We start from the raw sequence: 14,586 nt of genomic DNA on the forward strand, positions 1-14,586 counted from the left end.
TTGTTTGTCTCTTTTCCCTTTCTGCTTTTAATATTTGCTCTTTGTGTTTAATTTTTGTTAGTTTGATTAACATGTGTCTTGTGTTTCTCCTTGGGTTTGTCTTTTATGGGACTCTCTGGGCTTCCTGGTCTTGGGTGGCTATTTTGTTCCTATTTCTTTTCTTTTTTTTTTTTTTTGATAGTAGCCAACCTAGTGCATGTGAGGTGGTGTCTCACTGAAGTTTTGCATTTCTCTCATCACTGATGTTGAGCACCTTTTCATGTACTTATTAGCAGCAGTCTGTATGTCTTCTTTGAAGAAATATCTGTTCAAGTCCTTTGCCTATTATTTAATTGGGTTATTCATTTTTTTGTTATTGAGTTTTAGAGATTCTCTATATAATATTAATGCCTTATGAGATACGTGATTTGCAAATATTTTCTCCTGTTCTGTGGGTGCCTTTTTACTCCACTGATAACTGTATTTTGTATCCAAATTTTAAAATTTTTATGAAGTCTGGTTTTTTGTTGTTGTTGTTGTTGCCTGTGCCTTTAGGGTCATATACAAGAAATCACTGCCCAATCCAGTGTTATGAAGCTTTTGTCCTGTGGTTCTTTTAAGAGTTTTACTGTTTTAGGTCTTATATTTAGGTTCTTGATTTATTTAATTTTTACATGTGGTATTTGGTAAGGGTTCAGCTTCATTCTTTTGCTTGTGAATATTTGGTTTTCCTGGCACCATTTGTTGAAAACATAGTCATTTTCCCATTGAATGGTCTTGCCATGCTTGTCAGAAATCATTTGACAAGATAAATACAAGGGTTTATTTCTGGCTCTCTATGGCATTGGTCTCTGTTTTTATGCTGGTCTATAAGTTGGTTTTTTACACACTACTTTATTATTGTAGCTTTGTATTAAGTTTTGAAATCAGGAAATATGAGTTTTCCAGTTTTGTTCTTTTTTAAGATTGTTTTGATTATTCTGGGTTCCTTGAGATTCTGTATGAATTCTACGATGGAGTTTTCTATTTCTATTTCTGTCTTTTGCATTGAATCTGCAGATCACTTTGGGTAGTATTGACATTTTAATAATGTTGTCTTCCAATCCATGAACATGACATGTGTTTTTCATTTATTTATGTCGTCTTTCAGTAGCTTTTTGTAGTTTTCACTGTATGTCTTTCACCTCCTTGGTTAATTCCTAAGTACTTTATGCTTAGATTTGTTTTTGTAATTTTTTATATTTTTCATTATTGGTACATAGAAATGCAACTTATTTTTGTGTGTTGTCTTTGCATCCTGCATCTTGGCTGAATTCATTTATTAGTTCTAACAAGTGTTTTTGCAGGAGGATTCTTAGGATTTTCTAGTATAAGATAATGTTATCTGTGGGGAGTGTCCTGGTAGTCCAGGGGTTAGCACTCTGAGCTTTCACTGCTAAGGGCTCAGGTTCAATCCCAGGTTGGGGAACTAAAATCCCACAAGTTGTGTGGTATGGCAAAAACAAAAAACTGTTATCTGCAAATAGAGATCAATTTACTTCTTCCTTTCCAATTTGGGTACCTTTAAGCTTGTTCTTGCCTGTTTGCTCTGGCTAGAACTGTAAGTACTAAGTTGAATACAGCGGCAAAAGTGGGCATCCTTGTTCTCATTCTCAGAGAAGCTTTCAGTCTTTTACCATTGAGTGGGTTTTTCAAATATATCTTTTATTATGTTAAAGTATTGATAGTTAAACTTCTGATCCTAGTTTGTTGAATGTTTTTTTTTTAATTATGAAAGAATACTGAATTTTGTCAGTTGCTTTTTTTGCATCAGTTGAGATGATCATGTGTATGTTTTTTCCCCTTTATTCCATTTATGTGGTGTGTTACATTGATCAATATTCATATGTTGAAACATTCTTGCATTATAGGAGTAACTTCCACTTGGTCATGGTGTGTAACCATGTAATCATGGTGCATAATCATATGCTGCTGGATTCTGTTTTCTAGCATTTAAAAAAAAAACATTTATTTATTTGGCTTTGCTAGATCTGAGTTGCAACACATGGGCTCCTTAGTTGTGGCATGTGGGATTTAGTTCCCTGACCAGGAGTTGAATCTGGGACTCCTGCATTAGGAGGGCAGAGTTGTAACCAGCGTACCATCAGGGAAGTCCCTGTTTATTAGTGTTTTGTTGAAAATTTTTGCCTCAGTGTTCATAAGTGATGTTGGTCTGTAGTTTTCTTGTAGTGTCTTTTTCTGGCTTCAGTATGAGGATGATTCTGGCCTCATCAAATGAGATAAGTATTCTTTCCTGTCTTTTTGAAAAGTTTGAGAAGGATTGGTATTAGTTTTTTTTTTTTTTTAATGTTTGATAGAATTCTCCAGTGAAGTTAATAGTCTTCCAATCCATGAACATGGCACGTGTTTTCCATTTATTTGTGTTAATAACAGAGCTTTTCTTTTGTCAAAAGACTATTGATAACTGATTCAGTTTCCTTACTCAGTTCAGTTCAGTCACTGAGTCATGTCTGACTCTTTGCGACCTCATGAACCTCAGCACGCCAGGCCTCCTTGTCCATCACCAACTGCCAGAGTCTACCCAAACCCATATCCATTGAGTCGGTGATGCCATCCAACCATCTCATCCTCTCTTGTCCCCTTCTCCTCCTGCCCTCAATCTTTCCCAGCAACAGGGTCTTTTCAAATGAGTCAGCTCTTCTCATCAGCAGTTTCCTTACTAGTTAAAGGTCTATTGAGAATTTCTATTTTTTTCTTAGTCATGGTGGGTTTTGTGTTTTTAGGAATATGTCCATTTCATCTAGGTTATTCAGTTTGTTGGTGTACAATTTTTCATAGAATTCTTATAATCCTTTGTTTTTCTATAGAATCAGCTGAAGTATCCCCACTTTCATTTCTAATTTTAGTTATTTGGCTTTTTTTTCTTGATCCATGTAGCTAAAAGATTGTCACTTTTATTGACAAAATTCTTTTCAGAGAACCAGCTTTTGGTTTCATTAATTTTATCTGTTATTTTCTATTCTGTGCTTCAATATTTCCTTTCTTCTGCTAGCTCTGGGTTGTTTGTTCTTGTTTTCTAGTTTCTTAAATTGTAAAATTAGGTTGTTGATTTGAGATCTTGTTTTTTTAATGCAAGAGTTATAACTATAAATTTCACCCTTAGCACTGCTTTCATTGTGTCCTGTAAGTTTTGTTATGTTATAATTTCATTTTCTTTTGTCTTTTAAGTATTTTCTAATTTTCCCTGTGATTTCTTTTCTTTCTTTCTTTCTTTTTTTTTTCTGTTAGCTGTTAGAGTGTGGAGTGTGTTGTTTAATTTTTGCAAAATTTGAAAATTTCCAATTTTACTTGTGTTACTGATATCTACCTTCACGTGATAGTTTACTATTGCCATCTGTCATTTATTCTATAAATATACCATTACTATCTTCTTGTCCTTATCAATTGAAAAAATAAAATATGTTACCTCTGTCTTCATACTGAAATTGACTTTCTCAGTAAGAAAATACAGTGAGATGAATGACTTAAGATGTTTTTCTTGCTTATCTTTCTAAATTTGGAATGAAGTAGCAAGTGGAAAAACTAACCATGGTGTTCCATTAAACTGTAATGTAATTCCATTAAGTTGGATTTCCAAAAAAGTATACATTTGCAAATTTTATTTTCTGTTTCTACTGTTATAACACTTTTGATAAGATCACAGCCTTGCTTTTTAATTTGCTTCTGGTTTAAAACATAATTTGTTTAATAGATATAAGCCACTTAGTATCTATTTAATATCTATTTAACATAACAACCATTATGTATAAGTATTAGAGATGCAATAATAAATAACACTGCTTTTGCCCTTAGGGTACTTATAGTCTTATGCTATGGTATGATGAATGCCTAGCTGGAGATAACTTAGGAGACCATGGAGCACATAGACAGAAATCTAATTCTGAACTTGATAAATGAGAGGTATAAAGTAAGATTTCCTGGAAGACAGAATATGTAAAAAAAACTGTGAAATAATGGACAAGGAATTAGCCAGGAAATAGAGGGTATGAAAAAAGTACTCCAAACAGAACATGTATATAGGCCAGATAGGAGAGAACATTTAAATCAGATAGCTAACAGGTAGTTTGTTTAAGAGCTAAGTGCATGAACTAGGGGCACAGGATGGTGTAAGAATAGTGAGAGATGAGGCTATGTAGGTAAAGCTGAAGCCATCTCTTGAGGGACTTTGTAAGTTATGTAGAGAAGTTTGAACCATTCTGAGTATAATGTGTAGTTATTGAAAAGTTTTAAACAGGGAAATTATATGATTTTCATTTTAGAGATATCATTCTGGCTACAGAATGGTTTGAGACCCGAAGGTAGAGACAAAGAAATCAGGGAGGAGGCTGTTGTAAAAATTTAAGAGATGACAGTGGTAGCTTAGGTTATTTCCAATTTTTGCAGGGCCAAGGCTTCAACAAACATTTTCATTATGTTTTCTTGTGTCCATTGCACACATGCAAAAGTTTCTCTAGGATATAAGATTCTCAGATTTTACTAGATGTAGCCAGATTATTGTCCAGAGCAGATGTACCCAAGTACAGTAATATTCCCTCCAGCAATGTATGGGAGTTCTCATTTCTTAATGTCCTGCTAACACTTAGTTTTGTCAGATTTAAAATTGTAGCAGTTGAGATGTAAAGCCTTAAGGATGAGGACTGGAGGGAAGGATGATTTGCCTTTTTAAATTGCCTCACCCCCCAAAAATCAGAGAAATGCTTTTTTCAGTGGATTTATATTGATGTGATGTTACTCCTTGATTAATTTTGTCTGTTTCTCCTTTTTTGAGCCTACCTTTTGAAATGTTTTCTTGATATTTTAATATAAAATCTGATAAGTTATATGTATTTTGGCATCGATGATGCCTTTATAGTTCATATGGACTGTTCCTTTAGTTTCAGGTTGTTCCTAACCCTAATTTGTTTAATAGATTCATAGCTTCCAGAGATATTACACTTTTTGAGGGGAGGTGGTAAAGTAGAAAAGAATGGTGGTATTGCTTTGATAGGCAAAGGGGACAACAGGGAGCTAATGCCCTCAAAACTGTGTCCTCTACACTTTTTTTGGTATAGAATATGTCATATATAAAACCTGAGTTACTTCAGGTAGAAGGTGAATGTTCTTATTGGTCATTTGCTTCATTATCTTGGTGAACTGATAAGCTTACGACACCAAGCAGTAGATTCTCTGTACATCTCTGAAGTGCACTCAGCTATGAGTGTACCATATTACCTCTGATGCAAGACATCAGCTTCCCAGGTATGCACATTTTAAATGTATTTGTTCCTTACAAATCAAGTTTTTATCCAGTAAGTGTTCCTATAAAGTGTAAGAATTTTAAAATTAAATCTTGCAGTTTAAGGGTGAGCCAAAAATTTCTAAGTAAATTTTCCTATACTGTCTACTGTCACATATTATTATAGTTTATACTGTGATAATACATTTAAAAGACTTTTGTGTTTTAACTGTGAATTTGGGTTACTACATTCAGTTTTTTTTTTTAATTGGAAGATAATTGCTTTACAATGTTGTGATAGTTTCTGCTGCACAACATTGTGAATCATCTGTAAGTATCCATATAGCGCCTCCCTCTTTAGTCTCCACCCCCGCCACTCCTCTAGGTCATCACAGCACCGAACCAAGCTCCCCTGTATTATACGGCAGCTTCCCACTAGTTATCTATTTTACACGTGGTAGTGTACATATGTCTGTCAGTGCTCCTCTCTCAATTCATCCTATCCTCTCCTTCACTGCATTCAGTTTGACATGCTAATGTCAATCATCTGTGCCATTTGCTTTGAACCGAAAGAATTTGCCTTTTTTTGTCATCAAATTCTAACTATTCATGCTTTGTATGAATGCTTTTTATGGTTTTTTCCTGCCAACATCACTTCCCTTATGTCATTTTATTTGTCTTCTTGTCCATTACTTTTTATTCTCATGTTCTCTGCTTTGGAAGCAGCCTTCCCTTTCAAATGCTACATCACTTCTCTTTCATTTTCTTTAATACAGTTCTCAGATATTTTGCCTTTGATTTTTGTGAATAGATCAATAGGTAAGATAACCAGAGATACTTTACCAAGGCAGAATAGCTCAAGATCCTCTACTGTCTCCATTATGCTTTCAAATAATATTGCCAGAATATAAGGTCATGTGAAAAATTTTACTGGTGCTGTCTACATTTATTAATAGCATACTGTCCTCTTGTGTCTTTTGTATGTCCCTGAGAAAAGACATTCTTAATTTCTGCACTGTAAAGCCCGTCTTAGAACTGTATTCCAGTTCTCGTAACTGAAAAATAACAGTCAAAATTCAGGATGTTTCTTTTGTTTCTGAAATTGCATCGTGTTAAACTATTAATAAGTTAGTTTGTTGGTATCCTTTTCTAGACTAGAGTGTGAAGTAGAGAGTAACTGTCACAATATGGATCTTTATCTTCATTTTAGTAGTACACTGATAATCAGTTATGGACTTCCTGGGTGGTACAGTGGTAAAGAATCCACCTGCCAATGCAGGAGATGGAAGAGACTTGAGTTTGGTTCCTAGGTTGGGCAGATGTCCTGGAGGAGGAAATGGCAACCCACTCTAGTATTCCTGCCTGGAAAACTCCATGGACAGGGGAGCCTGGTGGGCTATGGTCCATTGGATTGCAGAGTCAGACATGACTGAGGGACTGAGCATGCAAGCATGATAATCAGTTACTATCCATAAATGACTTAGGCAAAAAAATATATATACATATAGTAAATGGAGGTACTTGTATGATTTGAATATTTGATTGTATTGGTCCATGTGATCCTCCAGGACATATACTTCTGTATTAGGATTCTGCTTTGTACTGAAATCTAACATCCTCAGACCAGAGCATGTTATCCCCTAGACAAAGAATCACTAGCAAAATGTGTCCTAGATTTTATTTCTTCTTAATTTTTCATGAACCTTTTCTGCTAGCACTGAAAAAAAAAAGTTGACACCATTGGGTAGGTTAGAGCTAAGTCTGATTCTAGCCAATATACTGATTCGTTAAAGTATATTCAATCAGAAGTTTTTAAGGAAAACACCATTATGTTCCTTTTTCTATCTATTTCCTTTGTGCTGTCATCAGACATATTAGGCATGTGTTTCTTTTGGTTAAATACCTAGAAGTCAATTGGCTGGGTTGCATGGTAGGTATATATCTGATTTTTAAAGTAAAATAATTGGTAGGTATATATTTGATTTTTAAGAAACTACCAGATGGTAGTACCATTTTATACTCTTGTGATTAGTATATGGGCATTTCAGTACCTCCACGTACCTGCAAACACTTGTGAATAAGTCCTTTAAATATGTTCTTTGTTTAAAATTGCTTTGGCTATTCTAGATCCTTTGAATTTCCAAATAAATCTTAGAATTTCCTTGGTAGCTTCTACAAAAATGCCTGTAGGAGTTTTAATTAGGTTTATTTTGAATCTTGGGGAGAATTTGGGCAACATTTGTCATTTTAACAAGACAATTTTCTAATCCATGGACATGCTATATCTTTTTGTTTTGATATAGGAAGTAAGATATTTTGACATTAACAGTAAACCACCAAGAGCTTCACATTTATTGTTTGAACATTGGTATCAAAAGTTGGAAAATATACCCCTCCTTTTCTTTCTCCCCTTCCTTTTTCTTCTTAGTCTATATCTTCTTCACTGAAAGCAAATTTATCACAGGGTTGTTTTTTTTGGTTTTTTTTTTTTTAGATTTATTTACTTGGCTGTGGTGGATCTTTGTTGCTGCACTTGGGCTTTCTCTAGTGGCGAGCAGAGTCTGGTCTTTGTTTGGTACACAGGCTTCTCGCTGCAGTGGAGCGGAGCACAGGCTCTAGGGGTGTGGGCTCAGGAGTTGCAGCTCACAGGCTCTAGAGCATAGGCTCGGTAGTTGTGGTGCATGGGCTTAGTTGCTCTGCTGTGGGATCTTCCTGGACCAGGGATCGAACCAGTGTCCCTTACATTGAACCGGTGTCCCTTGCGTTGCAAGGCAGATTCTTAACCACTGGACCACCAGGAAAGCCCCACAGGCTCAGTTTTTAATTTATATCCTATCTTTGTCCTCTTCTATTATTAAAAAATTTAATGTTTTTATTTAAAATAGGTGCCCAAATTTTTAAAAAATTGAGATGTGATTCACATATAACTTTGTGTTAGTTTTGGGTGTGCAGTATGACTTGGATGGAGAAGGCAATGGCACCCACTCCAGTGCTCTTGCCTGGAAAATCCCATGGATGAAGGAGCCTGGTGGGCTGCAGTCCATGGGGTCGCTAAGAGTCGGACACAACTGAGCGACTTCACTTTTACTTTTCATTTTCATGCATTGGAGAAGGAAATGGCAACCCACTCCAGTGTTATTGCTTGGAAAATCCCAGGGACGGGGGAGCCTGGTGGGCTGCCGTCTATGGGGTCACACGACTGAAACAACTTAGCAGCAGCAGCAGCAGCAGCAGTATGACTTGGATATGTATTTGTTGCAAGATGATCACCACAATATGTTTAGTTAACATGCACCATCACATCACATCACATAGTTACAGAAATTTTTAATTTTAAAATATATCTACTCTTCCAGCAACTTTAAATATACAATACAGTATTATTAACTACAGTTAACATGCTGTACATTACATCCCCAGGACTTACCATATAATTGGGAGTTTGTACCTTTTGACCACCATCACCATGTCTCTCGTATTAGTTTTAGTTATGCAGAACTTCTTTTATTCATTCCAAGTCCAAACTGTTATTAATAAGGCCCACTTATAGAAGTTCTACTATCATTCTGTACTTCCCAACCTGTTGTTTTCTTCTTCCTGTATGAACTACCACTTGATTAGGTTTTTCATTTCCACTGTGTCTTTAAAATATAAGCAAATGTGTATATATACATATTCCTATTTCCTCTCAGCTTCAGCAGAGAAGGCAGCATAGTATACTTTCTGTATTTTGGTATTTTAATTTATTGATATGCTCTAGATATTACCTCATATGCTATGTAGAAATCCTCATTTCTTTTTACAGCTATCTGTTACTGTATTTTGTGAATTTACTATAGTTTATTTAACTGGGGCCCCATTGATATGGACACTTGTTTTGTTTGTAGTCTTTTACTATTATAAAAATAATATTGCCAATAACCTTGTGCATATGTTTTTTTTTTTTTTTGCCAAGTGATCTTTGGGGTATTTTTTCTAGAAACGATGCCACTGATTCAGAGTAGATGTATAGGACATTTTGCTAATATTGTTCCAGTTTCCCTCCATAGTGGTTGTGTCATTTTTTCTACCAGTGATACATGAGAGTGCCTATTCCCCACAGCATCACAAAAAAAATTTCAGACTTTGAAATTTTTGCCAATCTGATAGCTTACTTTTCTTTAAATGTATACCAGTTTCTTTATCTTTTTTTTTTTTTTTTTGTACCTCAGACTTTTCTTTTGGAATTATTTTCCTCCTCCTCGTTGAAACCAATCCTTGAGAATCCCTTGCATGTACTTTGGCTTAGGAGTCTCTGTGCTTCCTGAATCTTTGGTTTCATGCATTCTAATTCTAGAAAATTGTTCACTGTTATTTCTTTAAATAGTGCCTTTTCCACATTCTGTGGTCTTCCTAGTTTTTCTTCCTTATCTTTTAACTAGCACTTTATATGTATTCCTCCTCTCTGCTGCATTCTGAGTAGTTTATCTTTGGTAATTCTTTCAGTTCTCTCTTCTAGGTATGTTATTCTCTTTTTTGTTGTGTCTAACTTGCTGTTTGACCTGAGCAATACATGTTTGTCTCTTTGATAATATTTATAATTTCTGAAAGTTCTATTTTTTTCTCCTTCTCACATCTTCCTGGTCTTTTTAGGGAATCTTACATGTTCATATTTTCTTTTTTTTAGAAATTCTTTAAATGTTTTAATCATAGTTATTTTGTATTCTTAATCTGATAACATCTGAATATACTGGGTGATGTCTAATACTGTTTTTGAATTGTTGCTGCTGATTTTGCTCATAGTGGCTTGTTTCATCCTGTGCTTTGTGATTTTGAATTGTGTGCATTTCTTCAGATTGTGTGTGGGAATATTGCAAAACCTGAGGTGAGGGTGGGTTTTGCAGAGTATAAATGTTGCTTCTGCCAGGTGTCCTTTGACCTTACCATCCTCCAACCACTTTAAGTTAAATTCTTAGCTTTAGTTTCCCAGACCATGGAGATAGCGTATATTTGAAATCAAAACCTCCCAGAAGGCATCCTGTGGAATTCTTAAGAGATTGTTTCCTTACCTACAGTGCAGGATGAGAAAAATAAGTTCTTTTGTTGTTTCTCTTTGCCAGCTGACAAGAGTTTTTTTCTAGCTCATTTTTTAATTGAAGATGTAGTTTTTCAAGGGTCTGTTCTGTCATTTTGCATGGGCCTAAGGCTTTATCCCTTTCTTTTAAAAAAAATTTTATTTATTTATTTGACCGTGCTGGGTCTTCATTTCTGTGCAGGCTTTTCTTTAGTTATGGCAAGCGGGGCTACTCTCCAACTGGAGAGTTGCAGTACGCGGGCTTCTCATTGAGGTGGCTTCTCCTATTGTGAAGCACAGGCTCTAGAGCCTTGGGGTTTCAGTAGTTGCACGCACAGGCTCTAGAGCCTTGGGGCTTCAGTAGTTGCACATGGGCTCAATAGTTTGTGGCTGGCAGACTCTGGAGCACAGACTCAGTTGTGGCATACAGGCTTAGTTGTCCCTTAGCATGTGGGATCTTCCCGGACCAGGGATCAAACTCATGTCTCCCACATTGGCAGGCAGAGTCTTTACCACTGAGCCATTAGGGAAGCCGCCTTTATCCCTTTCTTGATGGTTAAAAATCATGCTTCTAGTTTTCTCATCTGATGACTGCCTCCGGAGGAGATGCAGCTTCATCCTCTACTTACCTCTGTAGGTTTCAAGTTCCTTTTTGGTTTTGACCTCAAAAAATTTGCTTAATTCCTGTGAATCTGGCCATGGTACAGATGGATAAATGGATAACTGTTACATTTTATCCAGCATTTCTAGGTAGAGTAGTTAATCCTGCAAAAATGCTGGTGTTACAGCTGCTGAACTTCTGAACAGTTGAAAATCTGCATGTAAATTTTGACTCTCCCTAGACTTAACTACTAATAGCCTACTGTTGATCAGAAGCCTTACTGATATTTTAAACAGTTGCTTATTAACACAATTCATATGTTATATTATTGTATGCTACATTTTTACAATATAGTTAACTAGAGAAAAGAAAATGTTATTTAGAGAAGCATAAGGAAGAGAAAATACATTTATAATACATATATGTATTTATTGAAAAAAATGCACATATAAGTGGACCCATGCAATGCAAACTTTGTTGTTCAAGGAACACCTGTGTTTTATATCAGAAGCAGTTCCCTTCCCCACCCCCAGAATATGTGGTCCAGATGCAATTTTCTCACTATTGCTTACTTAACATGCTGTAAACAAAGAACAGCATAAAATACTCAGGCTCTTAAAGTCTCTACTTAACTCATCTGATTTACTGTTTATAAAATGGAATGTTACATGGTTGCTATCATTCAGAGAATATTTTTTACATTTATATCTTTCTGTAGTTATTTATCTTTTCCTTATTCTTATAAAAGTAATGGTGATTATACAACATGTGAAACATAATTAGTCAATAGTAAAAAGACAACCAAGTTTTTAAATGGACAAAGGATTTGAACAGACATTTTCCCAAAGATGATATATAGATGGACAATAGGCATGTAGAAACATGTTCAACATCATCATTAGAGAAATAAAATTTAAAAACCACAATGAAATGCTACTTCATACCCTCAGTGGCTATAATAAAAAAGATGAGCAGTAGCAAGTATTGGTGAGAATATAGAGAAATTGGAACCCTCATACATTGATTTATGTATGAGCATACACACAGGATTGTAAAATTGTAAAATGGTGCAGCCACTTTGGAAAACAGTTTGGCAGTTTCTGAGCATAGTGTTGCCATAAGACCCAGCTATTTCACTGCTATGTATATACTCAAGAGTAATGAAATAATATTTCCACACTAAAACTTGTGCATGAATGTTTATAGTAACATTATTCATAGAAGTCAGACAAGTAGAAACAATTCAAATGTCTATCAACTGATAAAGCAAAATGTAGTCTGTCCTACAGTGAGCTAGTATTTGGCAATAAAAAGAACCTTGAAAACATTATGCTGATTAAAGCAGTCCAGTCACAAAAGACTACCTGTTGTCCAATTCCATTTATGTGCGATAGCCAGAATAGACAAGTAGATACAGAAAGTAGATTAGTGGTATCTGGGGATAGGGCAGGAAAGGGGAGATATAATGGGTAGTGACTGCTTATAGTTACAGCGTTGCTTTTTGGGATAATGAAAATGTTCTAAAATCCTGTTATGGTAACGGTTGTACAGCTCTGTGAATATAGTGAAAAACTGTTGAATTCCTTAACTAGGTGAACTTTATGGTATGTAAATTACATATCATTAATATTTTTGAAAAGGGGAATGGTAGGGGAAGGAGTCAATAAACAGGTTTGTTTCTCTTCCATGTATCCCTTTATCCTAAGTTGTTGGTTAAGAGTTAGATATATCTCATATGGTGATTCCCACTGTGTTGGAAAATTGCATACTTCAGCTTAATTGGTGCGTCTTTTTGGTATGATGACTGATAATTGAAATCTTGGGTTCTCTAGGTCCCACGTCACCTATTAGCTATGTGATCCTTGCCATGTTTCATTACCTTGTACTTTGTTCCTTTATTTATAAACCTAGGGTAATTCCTGCTTTTCCTACCTCAGAAGGTTGTTGGGAGGTTCAAATGAGAGTGAGATAGTACTTTGAAAGCCATATAGTCCTAAATAAACATATAATAGTATAATAAACATATAATAGATTCCTAAAGTTCTCTGTATTTTCTTTCCATAGGGGTAAAACACAAATCTTTTCTAACAGTTGAGGACTGTTTTGAGTTGGGCAAAGTGGCCTACACAGAAGCAGATTATTACCATACAGAACTGTGGATGGAACAAGCACTGAGGCAGCTGGATGAAGGCGAGGTTTCTCCCATTGATAAAGTCTCTGTTCTGGATTATTTGAGCTATGCAGTATACCAGCAGGGAGACCTGGATAAGGCGCTTTTGCTCACAAAGAAGCTTCTTGAACTAGGTATGTTAATTTGACCTAATTCAAGGTTAAGGATATATTGGGGGATATATAGACACACTAATTATAATTATGTGTGAGTATGTATATTTCTCATATAGTTTTGGTACTTTTTGTCACAAGTCAAGAGCTCATCTGTCAGACATACTTTATCTGTTTATCCTCTAAATAAATAAATGGCAACTGATCTTTCTCACCTAACAGTACTATAAGAGTAACTGTGTTTCTCTGCTGTGTACTTCTTAGGAACTTCAAAATTGAATCGAACATAGCTAACTCAGTCAAAACTGTTTATTTGCCATGTTGCCGTATTAAATATTAACCAGTATCCTTTGAAGGAAATTTTTGGTTTACTGAATTTCCTATTTGGAAATAGTGATTTGAAATGTCAACCTAAATAAAAAGGTTTAGCAAACTCATAATTGTCAAAAAGATGAGTTTATTCAGGAATAGCAGAGGAACTGCATTTGGGACATGCAAGCTATAGGAAGCTACAGGTAAGTCCGTTGAGGGTTTGGAGAAGGGCAGGGAATATAAAGAGGTGAGAGTTCAGTTAGAGTTTGTTGAAATCAAAACCAAATGGGGACCAGCATTGAACATTCCCTAGGCAGACAAAACCCTCCAGTCATACAGACAAAGCTCAATTTAGCTTACTTTGTAAGACCATCTCAAACTGGGTCATTTCTTGTTCATGCCCTTGGAAACTGTAAGCAAAATTTCCCAAGATTGATATGAGGCAACCCCTGGCCGATTCCCTGAAATTTAAGAACATTCCAATATTAACAGCTTTCTGAAAATCAGGCATTTATGGGAAATCTGTCTCTCAGTCTTTAATTTTTGTGTTCCTGAGGGCACATGCATGAGATTTTCCATTTAATATCTTCCAGTTCCATCGGAGATTGAAATTATTTCACAAATAAAAAGAATGAAAATATATTTGATTGTCATATTTAAATATTAGGAAAATATGATACAAAGATTTTACCACTAGTATTTTTAACAGGAATGTAGTGTTTCTCTTGGAGAAGGAAATGGCAACCCACTCCAGTGTTCTTGCCTGGAGAATGAATCCCAGGGACAGCAGAGCCTGGTGGGCTGCCACCTATGGGGTTGCACAGAGTCGGACACGACTGAAGCGACTTAGCAGTAGCAGTAGTGTTTCTCTAAGTATGATCCAAAGGCCCATGATCAGAATTACTTGGATGCTTATTAGAAATGAAAATTCTTGATCTCACCCCAGACCTACTAACTTAGAATCTGTGATGGTGGAATTGTATGCTAAAAAAAGTCATGTGGCCTTTGGTATATAATGAAGCTTTAAAACTTAAATTCTTTTTATGAATAGGTAAATATGTGTATGTTAGGAGAGTCAAATAA

At 35.5% G+C, this 14,586-nt stretch overlaps 1 protein-coding gene across 2 annotated transcripts in view; it reads left to right on the forward strand.

Moving 5' to 3' along the window:
• P4HA1 (prolyl 4-hydroxylase subunit alpha 1) overlaps positions 1 to 14,586 on the forward strand; it is a 96,381-nt gene that overhangs the window by 39,758 nt on the left and 42,037 nt on the right. For both annotated transcript variants that reach the window (XM_040242457.1, XM_040242459.1), the window contains exon 6: positions 12,973 to 13,212. In XM_040242457.1, the coding sequence (XP_040098391.1) occupies positions 12,973 to 13,212 (240 nt within the window). The remainder of the gene's footprint in view (positions 1 to 12,972; positions 13,213 to 14,586) is intronic.

The sequence above is a fragment of the Oryx dammah genome, unplaced genomic scaffold, assembly GCF_014754425.2.
Source record: "Oryx dammah isolate SB20612 unplaced genomic scaffold, SCBI_Odam_1.1 HiC_scaffold_6, whole genome shotgun sequence".
Taxonomy (NCBI): Eukaryota; Metazoa; Chordata; class Mammalia; order Artiodactyla; family Bovidae; genus Oryx; species Oryx dammah.